This window comes from Marmota marmota, unplaced genomic scaffold (assembly GCF_001458135.2).
Source record: "Marmota marmota marmota unplaced genomic scaffold, marMar, whole genome shotgun sequence".
NCBI lineage: Eukaryota > Metazoa > Chordata > Mammalia > Rodentia > Sciuridae > Marmota > Marmota marmota.
Genome location: NW_026000261.1, coordinates 4,497,762 through 4,513,362, shown reverse-complemented (window position 1 = coordinate 4,513,362; position 15,601 = coordinate 4,497,762). Strand labels below are relative to the sequence as shown.

At 38.1% G+C, this 15,601-nt stretch overlaps 1 protein-coding gene across 4 annotated transcripts in view; it reads right to left on the bottom strand.

The window, feature by feature from the left end:
* Positions 1-14,988, bottom strand: part of Chrdl1 (chordin like 1) — a 110,400-nt gene extending 95,412 nt beyond the window's left edge. For 2 of the 4 annotated variants that reach the window (XM_048796851.1, XM_048796852.1), the window contains exons 1-2: positions 14,722-14,988; positions 10,987-11,135 (exon numbers count right to left, since the gene is read on the bottom strand). In XM_048796851.1, the coding sequence (XP_048652808.1) occupies positions 10,987-11,135; positions 14,722-14,870 (298 nt within the window). In that variant the 5' untranslated portion in view covers positions 14,871-14,988. The remainder of the gene's footprint in view (positions 1-10,986; positions 11,136-14,721) is intronic. The other 2 variants (XM_048796850.1, XM_015497925.2) reach the window with 2 other exon arrangements.
* Positions 14,989-15,601: the final 613 nt, after the last annotated feature.

The window sequence follows — 15,601 nt, the reverse complement described above, 5'->3', positions numbered from 1 at the left end:
AAAAAAAAAAAAAAAAAAAAAAAAAAAAAAAAAAAGATTCATTCATTCTCTCTCTCTCTCTCTCTAAAAAAAGAAGAAAATGGTGATCATAAAAATAACAGCAAAAAACACCTAATATTCGTGAAGCATTTTCTAAGAGCCAGGCTCTTTTCTAAGGGCTTTACATATATTAATTCACTAAATTCTCACAATAATCCTACAATGTTGGTCCCATTATCTCAGTTTTACAAATGAGGAATCAGAGGCATAGAGAGATGTGGAAACTTGCCCAAGTTGACATGGTGAGTCAACTATGGAAATGGCATTCAAGCCTAAGTAGTCTGGCTTTAGAACCAATGATTATGGCCATTATATAATTGTGTGTCTTCTGCTATGTAGTTGGTAAGGTACAGGTCACACATTTTTAGAACTTGAGTAGGGTTTCCACACATTCTTGTCTCATCTTTTCTCAAACATCCTTGCACTTCACTTTTGACATATAACTTTGATCACCTTTCAAAGAACTGGTGTTGTTTGTAGTGAAGGCGAGTCATACTCAGACAACATCAAATGGTATAGAGAGTAAAGACATTATTTTACATTTTTTTAATATTCTTTTTTATTGGTTGTTCAAAACATTACATAGCTCTTGACATATCATATTTCATACTTTAGATTCAAGTGGGTTATGAACTCCCATTTTTACCCCGTATACAGATTGCAGAATCACATCGGTTACACATCCACTTTTTTACATAACGCCATATTAGTAACTGTTGTATTCTGCTACCTTTCCTAATCCTCTACTATCCCCCCTTCCCTCCCCTCCCATCTTCTCTCTCTATCCCATCTGCTGTAATTTAATTCTCTCCCTTGTTTTTTTTTCCCTTTCCCCTCACAACCTCTTATATGTAATTTTGTATAACAATGAGGGTCTCCTTCCATTTCCATGCAATTTCCCTTTTCTCTCCCTTTCCCTCCCACCTCATGTCTCTGTTCAATGTTAATCTTTTCCTCCTGCTCTTCCTCCCTGATCTGTTCTTAGTTGCTCTCATTTGTATCCATGTCAGTGACAAAACATAAAGTGTATGCTCATGCTCTCAAGGGGTTTGAAATCTTGTTGAGAAGACAAAAATCATCCCCAGCTAAAAGTTCATTTTCATTCTTTTTAAAACAAATAGCATTTTCCTTGTGTGTTAAATGGAATTTATTCTACATATTATACCAGTACCTTCTAAACTATGTTTTTTTCCTCAAAAAATATTTTTTAGTTATAGATGAACACAATATCTTTATTTATCTTTATGTGGTGCTGAGGCTCAAACCCAGGGCCTCACACATGCCAGGCAAGCACTCTACCACTGAGCCACAACCCTAGCCCCTAAACTATGCTTCTTAAGGATATAAATATCTTCCTCAAACACTAAATGCTGATAGTAACCTGATCCTAATACAAACATAGTGGTTTTTCATCAAGTACATTGGTGTTTTTTTTTATTACAAAATCTTTTTTACTTTTAGCTTGACAAAACATCTTTATTTTATTTACTTATTCTTATGTGGTGCTGAGGATCGAACCCAGTGCCTCACATGTACTAGGCGAGTGCTCTACCACTGAGCCACAGCCCTAGACCAAGTACATTGGTCTTATTATCTCCATGGTATAGGATCTGTCCACTTTTATTCCAGAGAGAAATCCACAACTCCTTGAAGGAGCAAAATTCAGGAACTGGATGAAAGCAAGGAGCTGAATAGTAACATCATTGGTGCTATTAAACAATGCTTCTGCAATTACTGACAATAATATCTTTTCAAGCAGATGACACATGTAAACACCATAATCTTCAAAACCTGGTTTTGCATGGCTGTTAAAAGTGGAGTGGTTAGTACAAATTTACTGATTTCTCTATGAACACACTAGATATTATCAATTTTCAAAAATTATGATAAAGTCAATTTCAGCACATGCTTTTAAGTTTGACCTTTTAAAATTTGTTTGGCTCCACTTAGTAGAGAATTTAGTGAGTTATACGGTATAATCAACCACACCTAAAGTTCCAGTATGTCACCTTGGATCAGTCACACAAATGAGATGATTTTATTGAAGCAAAGACATCTCATCAACTTTTAGGAGACATGAGGGAAAAAAAAGTGATGTGATTACTTGCCAATACCTGAGAGATACCAGCTGGAGAATGCATGACTTTCTATTAAATAATGGTTCTCTGAGAGTAGAATTTGATCCCAAAGGAATTCCAACTAATATGTGAAATGGACCTTCAACCTGCATCATCATAGTTATTTTTCAAATGGTTCAGCTGGCATTTAATTAGAAATGGAAATCCCTGCTATTTTAGTGGCCCCTGTTAACAAGAACAAAAATTCCAAAAAGTAAATAGCAAAAGGGATGAGTCATTGTACCATCAATGTTGTGTCCAATCATTATTTCCCATCTTCCAAGATTAGGTCAAAAGGTCAATAACCCCATCACCAATCCAAAAGCAAGAAAACATTCCATGAACTGTTTTTGATAAGAGCTATTACTGTAGACACACCATCATGTCAGTATTACAATAATATTTATTCTATTATAACACATATGGTCAGTGGAGAAGAAGAGATGGATCTTTGCTGTTCATTATATGAATAGATACAAGTAAACAAATTTTCTTCTTTTTTCCAAGGGTTGAACCCAGGGGCGCTTAACCACTGAGCCACATCCCCAGCCCTTTTTATTTTTATTTTGAGACAAGGTCTCGGTCAGTTTCTTAGGGCCTCACTGAATTGCAGAGGCTGGCTTTAAACTTGCCAGTCTCTCACCTCAACCAGGGAATAAATTTCTCCTTTAATTATTTATTTTTTAAAAAATTCCTAGATGGCTGGGGTTGTGGCTCAGTGGTAGAGTGCTCGCCTAGCATGTGCAAAGCCCTGGGTTCAATCCTCAGCACCACTTAAAAATAAAAATAAATAAAATAAAGGTATTATGTCCAACTACAACTAAAAAAAGTAAATATTAAAAAAAGTTTCTAGAGCAGTGAAGAAAACTAAAGACATAAATACTTTTCTTCTTTGTTTATCAGAATTGTATGAAGGGCAATATATAGTAATTGCATAATTTTTTTTCCAATTTCTCTGGCATAGAGTTTCTAAAGTTGAAGACTATCAAATTCCCTCAGGACTTTAAGACTTCATTTCTAGGCTGTGGAAACCAGTGAAAAGGGGAAGCCAGAAAGAAGCCAAATTCTTCATTCTGTAAATACAGCTGATTCCCTTATCCTAGAATTAACTATCTTATTCCTATTCACTGGATCATTTGCCCCAAATTATATATATATATATATATATATATATATATATATATATATATATATATATATNNNATATATAGACATATATGTTGAGTGTCCTATTCACAGTATGGGCCTCCTATTATTCGTCTTGTGGCTATTTCAGATTTTTGCTAACAGGTGGGCAAATGCAATGAAAAGAAAAGGGTTTATAATTCAAGAGGTTTGACAGTCAAGCAAGGTGACACCATTGGCTAGGATAAAAACTGGAGATTTTCCATGAAATTCCAATTCATTGTGAACTTCTATCTCTGATTAGTATGGCTAACTGATAGTTGATAGTATTCTCATTAATCTTTCTTATAAGGACACGGGGAGATTCTTTCATAGAAATGCTACTTGGCTGATGTAACCTGACCTGAGTATATTTTTCTAGCAAAGATAATCTCTTCCATGTCTTATGGCCTAGGATTTTGGGCAAAAATACAAGCCCCTATTCAAAGATAAAACCAATTATTCTGTCTGTCTGCACCTCAGCTTCACAAGCCTCAGTTAAAGGACACTTTCCATTTTGTCATGAATAGTTTCTTTTTCTTTGGTCAAGAAAACAAGTTGGACTCAAACTTTTTATAACAGAATCAAATTTATATCCCATGCAAATAAATGTAAACCACCAAATTTTCACTATTTCTTCACCATTAGTGCATTTGAAGACTCCAATTATGAATAGACATAATAAATCTAAACTGATCTAAACTGGTTACAAGATTGTGCTTCATTTTTGTAAAATAATATGTATATATAGCTGAACTTAGAAAAAAAGAACACACACCAAATAACTATGGTTGAGATTACTGCTGATTTTTGTTTTCCTTATACTTTTATGTATTTTCTGCATGTTTAACAATGAGCATCTATTTTTAAATCAGAAAAGATATTATGGTGATGTAAAGGTTGCTTAGGGCATCTGGTAGGGTAGTTGACAATTCAGTCTAGTAAGCATATTGAACATCCATCTGTTTAAGAATGCTATGTTGTATCTTTCAATTAATTAAGGTCATTCAAAGGTAAAGGACCTATACTGCATTCCCTTACTGCTTGTGGAAAGATGTTTATTAACTTATAATTTAATGTTTGTACTCTTACTTTCACAGAGGGTTAATAAAGAAATACAAAATAGATAAACAATTCTTCTCTCTTCTAAGAAGCCAGGATTAAGTATGATCTTCTTGTACCACCCAGAATGTGCTTTATTCAAACTCTCATAATCAATCCAAGTGGTAGATGAGAGGTGGGAATAGTCTGTAGCTGAATCTGCAAGTTTTCCAACAAGCCTGAAATTTCTATTTTTATCTTTTCAGGAGGAATAAGCCAAATTTACAGTGCAAATACTATAATCTACTAAACCACATGCTAAATACATCTATTCTTTCTGCTTTCTTCAGATGACCTCTATTTTATTTCATCTTTAAAATCATTATTTTCCACCTAGACTTTCATCTCTAAACTATATCTAACCTTTTTTGAAACAACCAGGCTATAAATCTTGTTTTTAACTTTTTAAGTTGTAGGTGGACACAGTACCTTTATTTTATTTTTATTTGGTTCCAGGATCGAACCCAGAACCTCACACATGCTAGGCAAGCGGTCTACCACTGAGCCACAACCCCAACCCCAGGCTATAAATCTTAAAGGAATAAAATTATTTTGCAATGACTCTGTGACAATATATAAAGTCCAGATAGTTTGTTTGCTTCAAGTACCCAAAACCAGTGCTTTGGTTTCCCTTGCCCCGCCTCCCTATCCCGTATTTTGTTGTCCCTTAGTTCTCTGTCAAGGAAGCAAGAATTCTTGAATTTTTACTTCAAAGGACATGAGTGACTCAACCAATACCACACAGCAAGCATCACAGGACTGACCAAAAAATCAGGTCTCTTGACTTCAAGTGCAGTCCTCTTTCCACTAAACTACAGGGACATTCCAATCCTACTGAGAAGGCAAGGAAATCTAAGAAGTATGGATATAAAGGCACATATTTTTAACCTTCCTCACAACTTTCCTTTGGCTTAGATTCCTTAGGTTCCTGAATATTTTCAGTCCTAGTCCCAGTCTTTAAACTCTCAAATATTATACTGCCTCTCTTAGGAATTCCTGCTACAAAGTTCTTTATTCATTCACTTGGATCATCTCTAATGTATTAAGTAGCTACCATGTGTAAGAGACTGGGCTTCTATTCAACAGAATGAATTGGCTTCCTCAAAGAATTGCTAGAGGCAAATTGGTGTAGTAAACAGAACACTGAATTTGGAGACATGGATTTTGGTTCCGACTCTGGCAAGGACTTGCTCTTCGTCCCTGTATGGTCATTTGACCTCATTTGGTTTCAAATATCGATCTTAAAATTAAGGGTATAATATAATTTGACTTGTTGGAGAATTGCTCTAATAGCTACCATTCATTAAAAGCTAACTATGAGGGATGGGTTGTGGCTCAGTGGTAGAGCACTTGCCTCACATGTGTAAGGCAGTGAGTGTGATTCTCAGCACTGCATATAAATATGAATAAATAAAAATCCACCAGCAACCAAAAAGGTAGTTTTAAAAAAGCTAACTATGAGGGCTGGGGTTGTGGCTCAGTGGTAGAGCGCTTGCCTAGCATGTGTGAGGCACCGGGTTCAACCCTCAGCACCACATAAAAATAAATAAATAAATTAAAGATTCACTAACATCTAATTTTTTTTTTTTTTTTAAAAGCTTACTACGAGCCAGGCACTGTGAAAAAGCACTTGGTATACACAATTTCATTTATTCTTCAAATTACCATGATGATAATAATTATGCTATTGTTTCCCCTGTGTTCTGATAAGAAAACTATTGCTGGAGTGGATAAGTAACATTCCTAAGGTACATAAGACAGTCATGGAGCTGGGAGCTGAATCTAGGCTAACTTCAGAATCTCCATGCCAAGCCACATTGTAGTCTCCCAAAATAAAATAATAATTAAGAATTTAGTTTAAAAAACATGAAACTATCTAATTTTAAAATATAGTTCCTTTCTTCTACTTCCAACTACTTAAACTTCTAAGATGTGACTAGGTAACTCTTTTGCTTGCTTCTTATTATTATCCAATAATCACCTTAAATGTCCAAGAAGAACCTGGAAAACCCATGCCTTTCTGGCTGGCTTTCACAACAGAGACAGAGAGATCTGGTGGCCTCTGAAGATGGTGCTTCACATATCTCAAGCTTTCTAAATATCTTCTTCTTTCTCTTCAATCTTTTCATGGCCTTCCTTTCCTGAGAAGTCCAGAGGCCCACTTTAATGCAAATATGAATGTTAGAAACTTTTTTCTCTTAAGGAGAAAAATGAATGAGAACCAGGTCCCTTGAAGATCCATCAACTCACCTTATAAAGCAGGGATAGACTCCATGAAATCGATATGTGAACAATTTGTCTCTAAGTCTTTGCCAGACTTGGCACAGGCTGGCCCATTAGAAATATATAATAGAATATTTTTTTAATAATTCAATTTTCAACCTCACTTTGATCAATAGTTCATTACCTAAGTTAGATCTGCCAAACGGGATGAACTCTTCAGCCCATTTGTCCCATATTTGCATGAATATTATGCTGTGAATGTTACGCTCCTTTGAACTTCAAAAGAACTTCCTGGCCTCATTGACTACAACTTTAACAACAGAACATAATGGAGTTACAGAAAGATCTTTCCCTGGCTAAAGACCTCAAACCTTGCTGCGGGGTGGACAGTAACAAACTTTTACATAAGCAACAAATGGCTCATTCATCCATTGAAGTGCATTATCAGTATTTCCTGGTCTGGGAAGCCTGTCTTCTCTCTTATGAAAACAACTGTAACTGTGGCTAATTAGCTAACAGCAAGTGGCAGCACAAACCTTCACCATTTCTTGTCAAAGAGCTTTCCTCAAATAAAGCATTTTTTTCCAGCCCTTGTCATATTTATTCCTTCAATTGAGAGAACATCTTTCACCATAAGAGTATTCCACCTACATTCCACCATGATGCCCCAAATAGGAGAGCAAACAGATGACAGAACCCCTTCCTTGACCTACAAGCTTATATTCAAACCAGCTCCAGAAAATATTTTGGGTTCCTTGGGTAAAATGGAATGAGACCACAAAGAGAGATATGAAGGTTTATTTCTCGTTTTCCCCAGTTACTTTTTAAATTTAAAAAATAAACCTGCTTGACCTTCATCAACTCCCATACCAACTAACCTTCTCCAGAACTGGACAGTAAAAACATGAGAAATGTGATATTCTTTTACTTTAAAAGACTTTTCCCTGATGAAAAAGCCATACTTGCCAACTGTGGAAACTTTGGAATAGATAGAAGCAGCACAAAGAAGAACAAAAATAACATTCATAATCTTAACATTCCGAGATTAAAAAAATAGTTCCCTACTGCATACCATGCATGAATATAAATTTCAAATGGAATAGAAAAATATGGATAAACTCCTAAATTTTGGCAGCAGCAGAAGAAAATATAAGACTATAGGTGGGAAAAACCTTAGGAATAAGAAATCCAGCAGCCATACAGGAAATGAATGACAGATCTGAATACATAAAATTTTAAAACTTCAATATGAAAAATACAACTTATACAAAGTTTAAAGCAAATGACAGAATGAGAAAAATAATATATGTTATATAAAAGGCTAGTGACAAAATTTGAAATAACAAAAGGTTAATAAATAAGCTTTTATACATAAATAAGATATGCAGCCCAAATGAAAAAAAAAAAACAGGTAATTCACTGAAGAAATTTAATTGAACTAAAATATTGTTGAAAAGATGCTACAGTAATAGAAAAATCAAAGCAAAACTAAAATATGATTTCTCATATTAAACAGTCCTCTAAGTACAAAGATTAATACTCTCCAAAGTTATTATAAATGGACTCCCATAGACAGATGGTGAGATTGTTAATTAATACAACTTATTTGAGGAGAAGTTTGGCAGTATTTACCAAGATTAAAACTGAACATTTTGGGGTTGGGGCTGTAGTTCAGTGGTAAAGTGCTTGTCTCACATTTATGAGGCACTGGGTTCAATCCTCAGTACCACATAAAAATAAATAATGATACTGTGTGTTCATCTACAAATAAATATTTTTTTAAAAACTGAGCATGCACTTTGTCTACAAATTTCTCACAAATACTTTCATTAGTGTCTAAGATGTTCACTAATGCCTTGCTTATAATGGCAAAAATTGAATCAACCTTAATATCTACAAATAGAGACTAGCTAAAAAAATCATGGTACACATACACAATTGGAAGCTATAAAACATTAGAAAGGATATGGCACTGTTATATTGCAATGTTATGACATCAAAGGATATCCTACTCATATTGTTGAGTAAAAGCATGTTACAGGAAAATGTGTATAAGCTCCAATTTCTGTGAAAGAAAAAACCATATAGACATGTGTGTATGGTTTCTGAACCCAAAGAAAAGTTTTGAAGTGCATATAGCAAATCACTAGTTATGTTTACTTTTGGAGAATGAAATGGGAGTTAAGGGGTACATGTTCTTTATGCAGTTAGATATTTTCATTTTGTTTTGAATAATAAGCATATGTTAATTATAATTTAAGAAATCTAAAAATAAGTTAATTTATACATTTTCCAGAACCACCAAATTTTCATTAAGCAGTCCTTTCAAATGGTAGTATGATATTACTTTGATCATTTATGTAACCAATCCCCTATGGATTGACATTTCTGTTTCTAACTTCTCATCATTAGAAGTGCATTGTCTCTGCATACATATTGTGTGTGTGTGTGTGTGTTTTAAGTCAACTTAATGGGACACACACTTTGAGGTTTCCTCTTTAGTAGAGATAACTTTATACATCTTTGAGATAGTCAGCTTGGGTGCAGCCACATAGAATGAAGCTCACTGAGGGAATGAACTTGGACTCATCTTATGACTATAATCCTGAAATATTAGACCAGAACTGGGTGCTTTAGGCCATCTGTTACACAATTGCCTTTATGCCACCTGGATATTAAAATGGCTGGGGACAAATTCATAGGCACTATGAAACATTAGAAAATACTTATTTGGGTGCATAAGTATTTTTAAAATTACAGCTCTCTTTGGTTTTTCAACAAAGCTTTAAGTTTCATGGACTATGTTCTTCAATACTTCTTAAATATAGAAGGCCTCACAGAAGAGATGGTCTAATTAGAGGTCCAAGCTTTCTCCATGAAGCCATCAGTAACAGGCCATAATGGAAGTTTCTTTCTAAGAGAGGAGGGATGTTTAATTCCTGATGATTATAAACGGAGCTAAGAATAAATCTACAATATTTCTATCACATCCACTTAAATCAAGAAGAACTTTTGGAAGAGGAAGGCTCTGAAGATGAACTATATTCAAGCAGAAGCCGGAGGAGGTAGTTTAAGGAATACAAGGAGAGAGGGGCATGGATCCAAGTTTCCTTACTGAGATCATGCCCTGATAAACTTCTTTTGGTGTCCCAAGCTTACTAGATAGTACTACAGAGCACTCATGCTTAAAAGCCTAACCAAAATCACTATTTCTCCTGGGAAGAAGATTAAGTTTACTATGAAAATCACAGTGGGACAGAAATGCATTTAACTATGGAATAAGCTTGGCACCATCCTCCCTGTCAGCAAGCCTTCTGCCTGATATATTTAACTTATGCTGATAAAGGAGATAAATGTTTAAGTGGTGGGCTTCAGATGCTGCTGTGCTGCAGCTCCTACCAAGAATATTTTCATAGCTTCTTCTCATGAATAAGTTCAGTGGAGCAGAGAATGCCCCTCTTGGACCAATTCCATTTTGTGCTTCTTTCTGATGCAGCCATAAAGGGGAACTAGAGCTATGGTTTTTCCTTTAAATATAGAGCAAGCAGCCACCTCAGAAGTTGCTGCACTTGGCCTGATGAAGGTAAAGCCCATACTATACAAAGGCAGCACGAAGCACCTAACAAGATCAGAAATGTCAATGGTTCCTCATAAATCTCCCAAATGTGGTGGTAAGGAGGGTTAATTATCACCCTCTCTTGCCACTCTCTGCTTTCTCCAATGTGTTAGCCCATCACACGGATCGCTGACTTTCTAGAAATATTCCCTGGCTTTGCAGGGACGTTCCTTTCAATAAATGACATCCAATTTACTAACGGTCCCTGGAATCTCAATTTCCTCAAAGGATTTTTCATCTGAATCCAGTTCATGTGAAGGTTTCTTCCTTCCCCGTTTTTCGGCACAAGGAAACAGGCAGAGCCTGCTTTACTTTTTCTTTTCTTTTTTCTTTTCTGTGTTATTCTTTTTCATAAACTGAAAACCTTTTCTTCAGTATCTAAAATTTGGGAAAAAATCCAGCTCATCTGTCAGATATTTCTAGAGTTACGTAAAATGGAATGGGATTTGTACAGTTTAGAAAAGGAAAGGGGAAATAGGCTAATGTGTCATGTGTTCTATGAGATGAAAACTATATAATAATCAGAAAAACAGCACCAAACTTAGTTAGCCTTATTCAAAATCCTCATTCTTTTATCAACTCATGAATAAACCAGTAACATTCACTTTCTTCTTGTAGAATAGCAGAATGGCCACATTTGGGTTAAATCACAGTCCCTACAGAATATAGCCACATTTGCAAAGAAATTATAAGAAAGTATATTATTTTTAAACTCAAGACACTTACGTTTTACTTGTTCTGCTTTGCTTCCTTCTAGGAAAAGAGAGAACAACAGGAAGGAAAAGATGTATTTCATGCCTCCCATTTTCCACTTTTTTCTCATTTGGGTCACTGCAAAATGTAACTCAGAATCTTCAAGGAGCAGTGTACTCAAGCTGTTGGAAAGAAGCAGAAAAAAAAAAGACTTAAAACAGATCCCTTGTAACGGATAGGGATCACTGATGCTTAGGGGTCTAGCTTGCTAGAAAAGAAGTGCTGGAGAATTTACATGAGTGCAAGCATTGTTTGCCTGCATAAGAAAAAGGACTGCCTCTCTGGTCTTGCAAAGATGTAAGAGAAAATTCAAATGAATGAGCATGCATCACTATCCAACACTGAACCTAAATTTTTACAAGCAAGTCATAGGAAAATAAAAAATAAAATTTGAAATCCTTCTTTCCAAGGGAATTAAAGTTGATTTCTCAAGAGATTTTTTTTTTTGGGAGAAAAGAAAAACTGGAGTTTGCAAAAGGGCTATTTTGGCAAGCAAGGTAAAAATAATAGGCATGAGACTCAAGCAATTTCTGAAATAGAAGTTAATTAATCTAAGCTTCAAGACTACTGTTATCATTAATACTTTAGGGATCAATTACAAATTGATCAATATTTCTCCAGTGTCCTCTATGAGATCCATAAGGATCTTCCGTTTGGCTACTTACATTGGAAGAGAGATGTAACAAGCAAATGGATGCAATTCAACACCTGAAAAGTTTTATTGCTTAGAATGGTTCAGACATATTCCTACCCATAAAGTCCATTGTAAAATGGAAATTTAAAATGGCCCATTTTAAGAGAAGTTAGGCCAACCTAAAACAGGTCATTTATTCACCTTGTACTACCATGCTAAAGACCATTAAAAGAACTGCAATTCTTTAAAATATGAGATTGGCATTTCCAGTCTAAGGGGTAGAAATCTTAAGCCTTTTGAGCCTTGGAGCACAGAAAGTTTGCTGTAGCTCATACTCAGTCACGAGTCATTTCCATGGACTTCAGAGTTTGCAAAATTCTTCCAATAGGAGATTGGAAAATATTTAAATAGTCAAGAAACACAACACTCAATCTGGGGTTAACCCTGACTACGAACTAACTCAATGATCTTTTCAAAAAGTCCAATTTAAATATCGGGCATGAAGAATTTGAAGGAATGCAAGATGCTCATTTTGGAGCACTGAATCTCTTTGGGTTCTGAAGTAGATGCCACAGCTCCAACTTTAAATGCTAGGAAGCTGCCAGCATCATTTAACATCCATTGTTTCAAATTATGCAAATGTAACTGAAATAAACTGATCATAGAGAACAATTTATGCTATCCTGCAGGATTTGCAGTGGCCCATCTGCCTTCTTTCTCTACCTTTTCCGAGCTCCTTATAAAAGAATCAAATTCTCTTAAGACACTGTTCCTAGTTTCCAACATCCTGGATTCTGAAGTCTTAGTCCTCTCCAAGAGTTTATGGTCCAATTTCAATCCCTCAGAATATCTCTGTACCCTGAGAGCTACCAGGTTCCCCTGAAGCAAGACAATTGCATGAACAGTTAAATGCAGTTTCCCAACTTAGTGAGAGGTTCTTCCTGACTCTACTTTTATAAGCTTATACCCCAGGTTTCCAAAAGAGAGAGCTTTTAAACTGCTGAAGTCCAATTTATCACAATCATATATAGATCTCAGGGGGTATTTTTAAAACCATGGCTTTTGGGTCTCCCCATGCAAGAACCAACAGAGTTGTTTTTCTTGTACAATGGTTGGGCGGTTCGGTGAACAGTAGCATTGCTTCATAACTCAAGCTGGCAAGAAAACGGCCCTTAGAATTTTTTGCTTTTCTTGGGTCCCAGCTAATGTTATGAGCAAATAGAAAAGTTGGTGACTAGAGAGCAATTAATCTCTTTTGGCATTCCTGTCATCTGTGTGGCCTCCCAGGCGGTGATGGAGAACATCAGAAAATGAATCGCTTTATAAATATTCACTTTTGATTTACAAGATCCTGAAGTCCTGCCTTTGTATTCTGTGCAGAAATATGAACTGAGAAGATTTCCCTTCCCAGGTCTCCCTACCATTCAATTTCTCTTTATCTTTTTAATTTTTTTTTTTTTTTTTATTTTTGGGGAAAGGGTGGTTCAAGACATTTGTTGGGACTGCAGGAGTAAACACAAGCAAGCAATGCTCAGCAAACATCCGACTCTTATTCTTGCAAAGAGCCAAACTGTCCTTAATTTTTCAAATTATACTTTGACCCAGTTAACTGGAGTTATTTCTGCATTAACTCTCTGTCGGCTTCACACAGGCTGTTGGGCCATCAAACTTGCACTGACTCTTTTACAGGTTACTTAGAAATGTAACCATTGACAAGTTTCAGGGGGATCCAGGACCCAACAAGAAAGCAACAAAGAAAACAAAATCCTACAATGAATACTGGGGGTGAGGGCTAGTCTGGGAGGGTTGTGGAATTTATAAGAGAACAGAAAAGTGTCTGATACTAAAGGAAAGGTATTGATTAAGGTGCCTGCCTGAAACAAGCATTCACATTGTTCCTTTACATCAAGTGAGGGGACCAATGCTCCTTGCCCAGCTGTAAATGCAGAGTAATCTGGGCCATAAAGTGACAGGAGCCCACACTCAGAACAGGTCTCCTAGGTAGAACAGAACCAAAGAGACATTCCCAAAGGAAGGCTAAGGGATGAGCACATGTTAGTCAGTTCTTCATACCCCACAGTGTCTCTTTAATCCTCCGGAGAGGCTTGACTGACCTTGTAATCTCACATTCACTATCATCTGTGGGATAGCCCCTAGGGTAGCAATTTTCTTTCTGACAAACAATAAGAAAGACACTAGAGTCTCAGGCCCTTGTCCATCAGCTGAAATCCTCTACTCACACTACCACCCAACAAGAAAAGCTCAGTTAACTCCTGGTGGGTTGCCACCAAAAAATGTCAGGGCTTAGCCCAGGATACCGCTTGTCAGAGGCAATATCTTCCTTGCTGCTTAGGAGTAGCAAAACAATGCCTTGTATTTGGCTTAAAAAACACCTTTCTGTCATTTCACTTCATTCCACATAATGCCACCTTCAACATGGGCATGGAGAGGGCGACAGAGTGGGGGACAGAGAATTCAAATAAATTGAGCTAGTGGCAGGGATGGGAGGGACTGGAAAGCAGGTTTTCCAGGCCTATGTTCTAGCAATACCACTGTTTCCTGAGCCTAGAGTCTAAGTTCTGACCCCAGCGGCCTGGCCAGAAAATGAGGCAGATGTCCAGAGGAGAGGGAAGCCTCTTGAACTCCACCCAGTTTCATTAACTTTAACACGTATTAATCAGCCACCGGTTCAGGACACCAATCAATGAGAAAGCAGGCTCTAGGACACATGCAGAATTATGGGGCCTGCAGAGTCCAGTTAGGCAGTTCCGCAGGGAGTACCCTAATGGCCTCTGAAAGCACCAGAACATGTAGAAACGTAGGCCGAGTGAGGAGTGGCGAGTTGTGAGTTCAAATCCAGAGCCCCCAACTTGCCTGGGTCCAGTGCCTTGGGCCCCACCTCCATCTCAGCGGCTGGCAGCTGGACCATAGGACGACTAGGGATGGCAGGTCCCAAAGTTCAAGGATTCCTGGGGGAACTACCAGGGATGCCTCCAGCCAGCAGAAGGCACCCCACCTGTGCAAAGGCTGGAAAGGGACGTGGGGGAAGCGGGCGCCGAGCATCGCTCACTGACCTGGGCACTGGCCTCCGTCTGCCACGCGTGCACGCGCTCCGAGCTCCCCGGGACGCTCCTCCGAGGTCTGGGGCTCGCAGGTTGTGGCGAGAGCTACAGTGCGCGCGAGGGGGGAGGGGGGACTCAAAAGTGGGTGGGAGGAAAAACATCACCGCCCTCACACCACGAGGGAGCAGCGGCTCGCTCCGCTCCCGGGGGCAGAGCCAAGGCGCGGGCGCGCCGGCCCGGGGCCACCTGCCCGCCCGCCTGCCCGGCTCCCCCTACTTGNGAGCGTTGGGGTCTTAAAGGGACCGCACATCTCCTCCGGCCCCTCCTCCCCCGTGCACTGGATGCACCTAGGAGCTTCCCACCGTTCGCGCGCGCCCTGAAGACCCTAGCTACCTTCTGTCTTCCCTGCCTGGAACCCCCTCACCCTTTCTCGCGAGGCAAAACGACTTTTGCGGGCGCACCTGGTACAATCCTGGTGTACTGTATACAAGTTGGGCTGGCCCGGCAAATTACGCCCTAGCACGTCGCTTTAACATTTCGGGACATTTCGCAGATCTTTATTGTGGCAAGTGACAAAGGTTTGGCCTCGGTAAAGACGGGATGGAGATGGGGGTGGGGTCGGCGCTGGAGAGAACTTCGAAATCTACTTTCTGCTACAAAGAGAGCTCCCAAGCCCCATCAGAAAGGGCCTCTCTACTAATTGTTAAGGGTCTTGAGGAAGAAAACTGCTTTAGCAGTCCCAGAGAGTCCAAGTTGGGCCAAGACCCCAACCTTAAAATCACCCAGCACTGCTGATGTCTTGATGAACCTGAAACAAACTACTCCATATTTGTATTCATTCAGTGAAGCATAGTTGCAAAGAATTATCAAAATCCTTTAAGGGCCCTGAAAG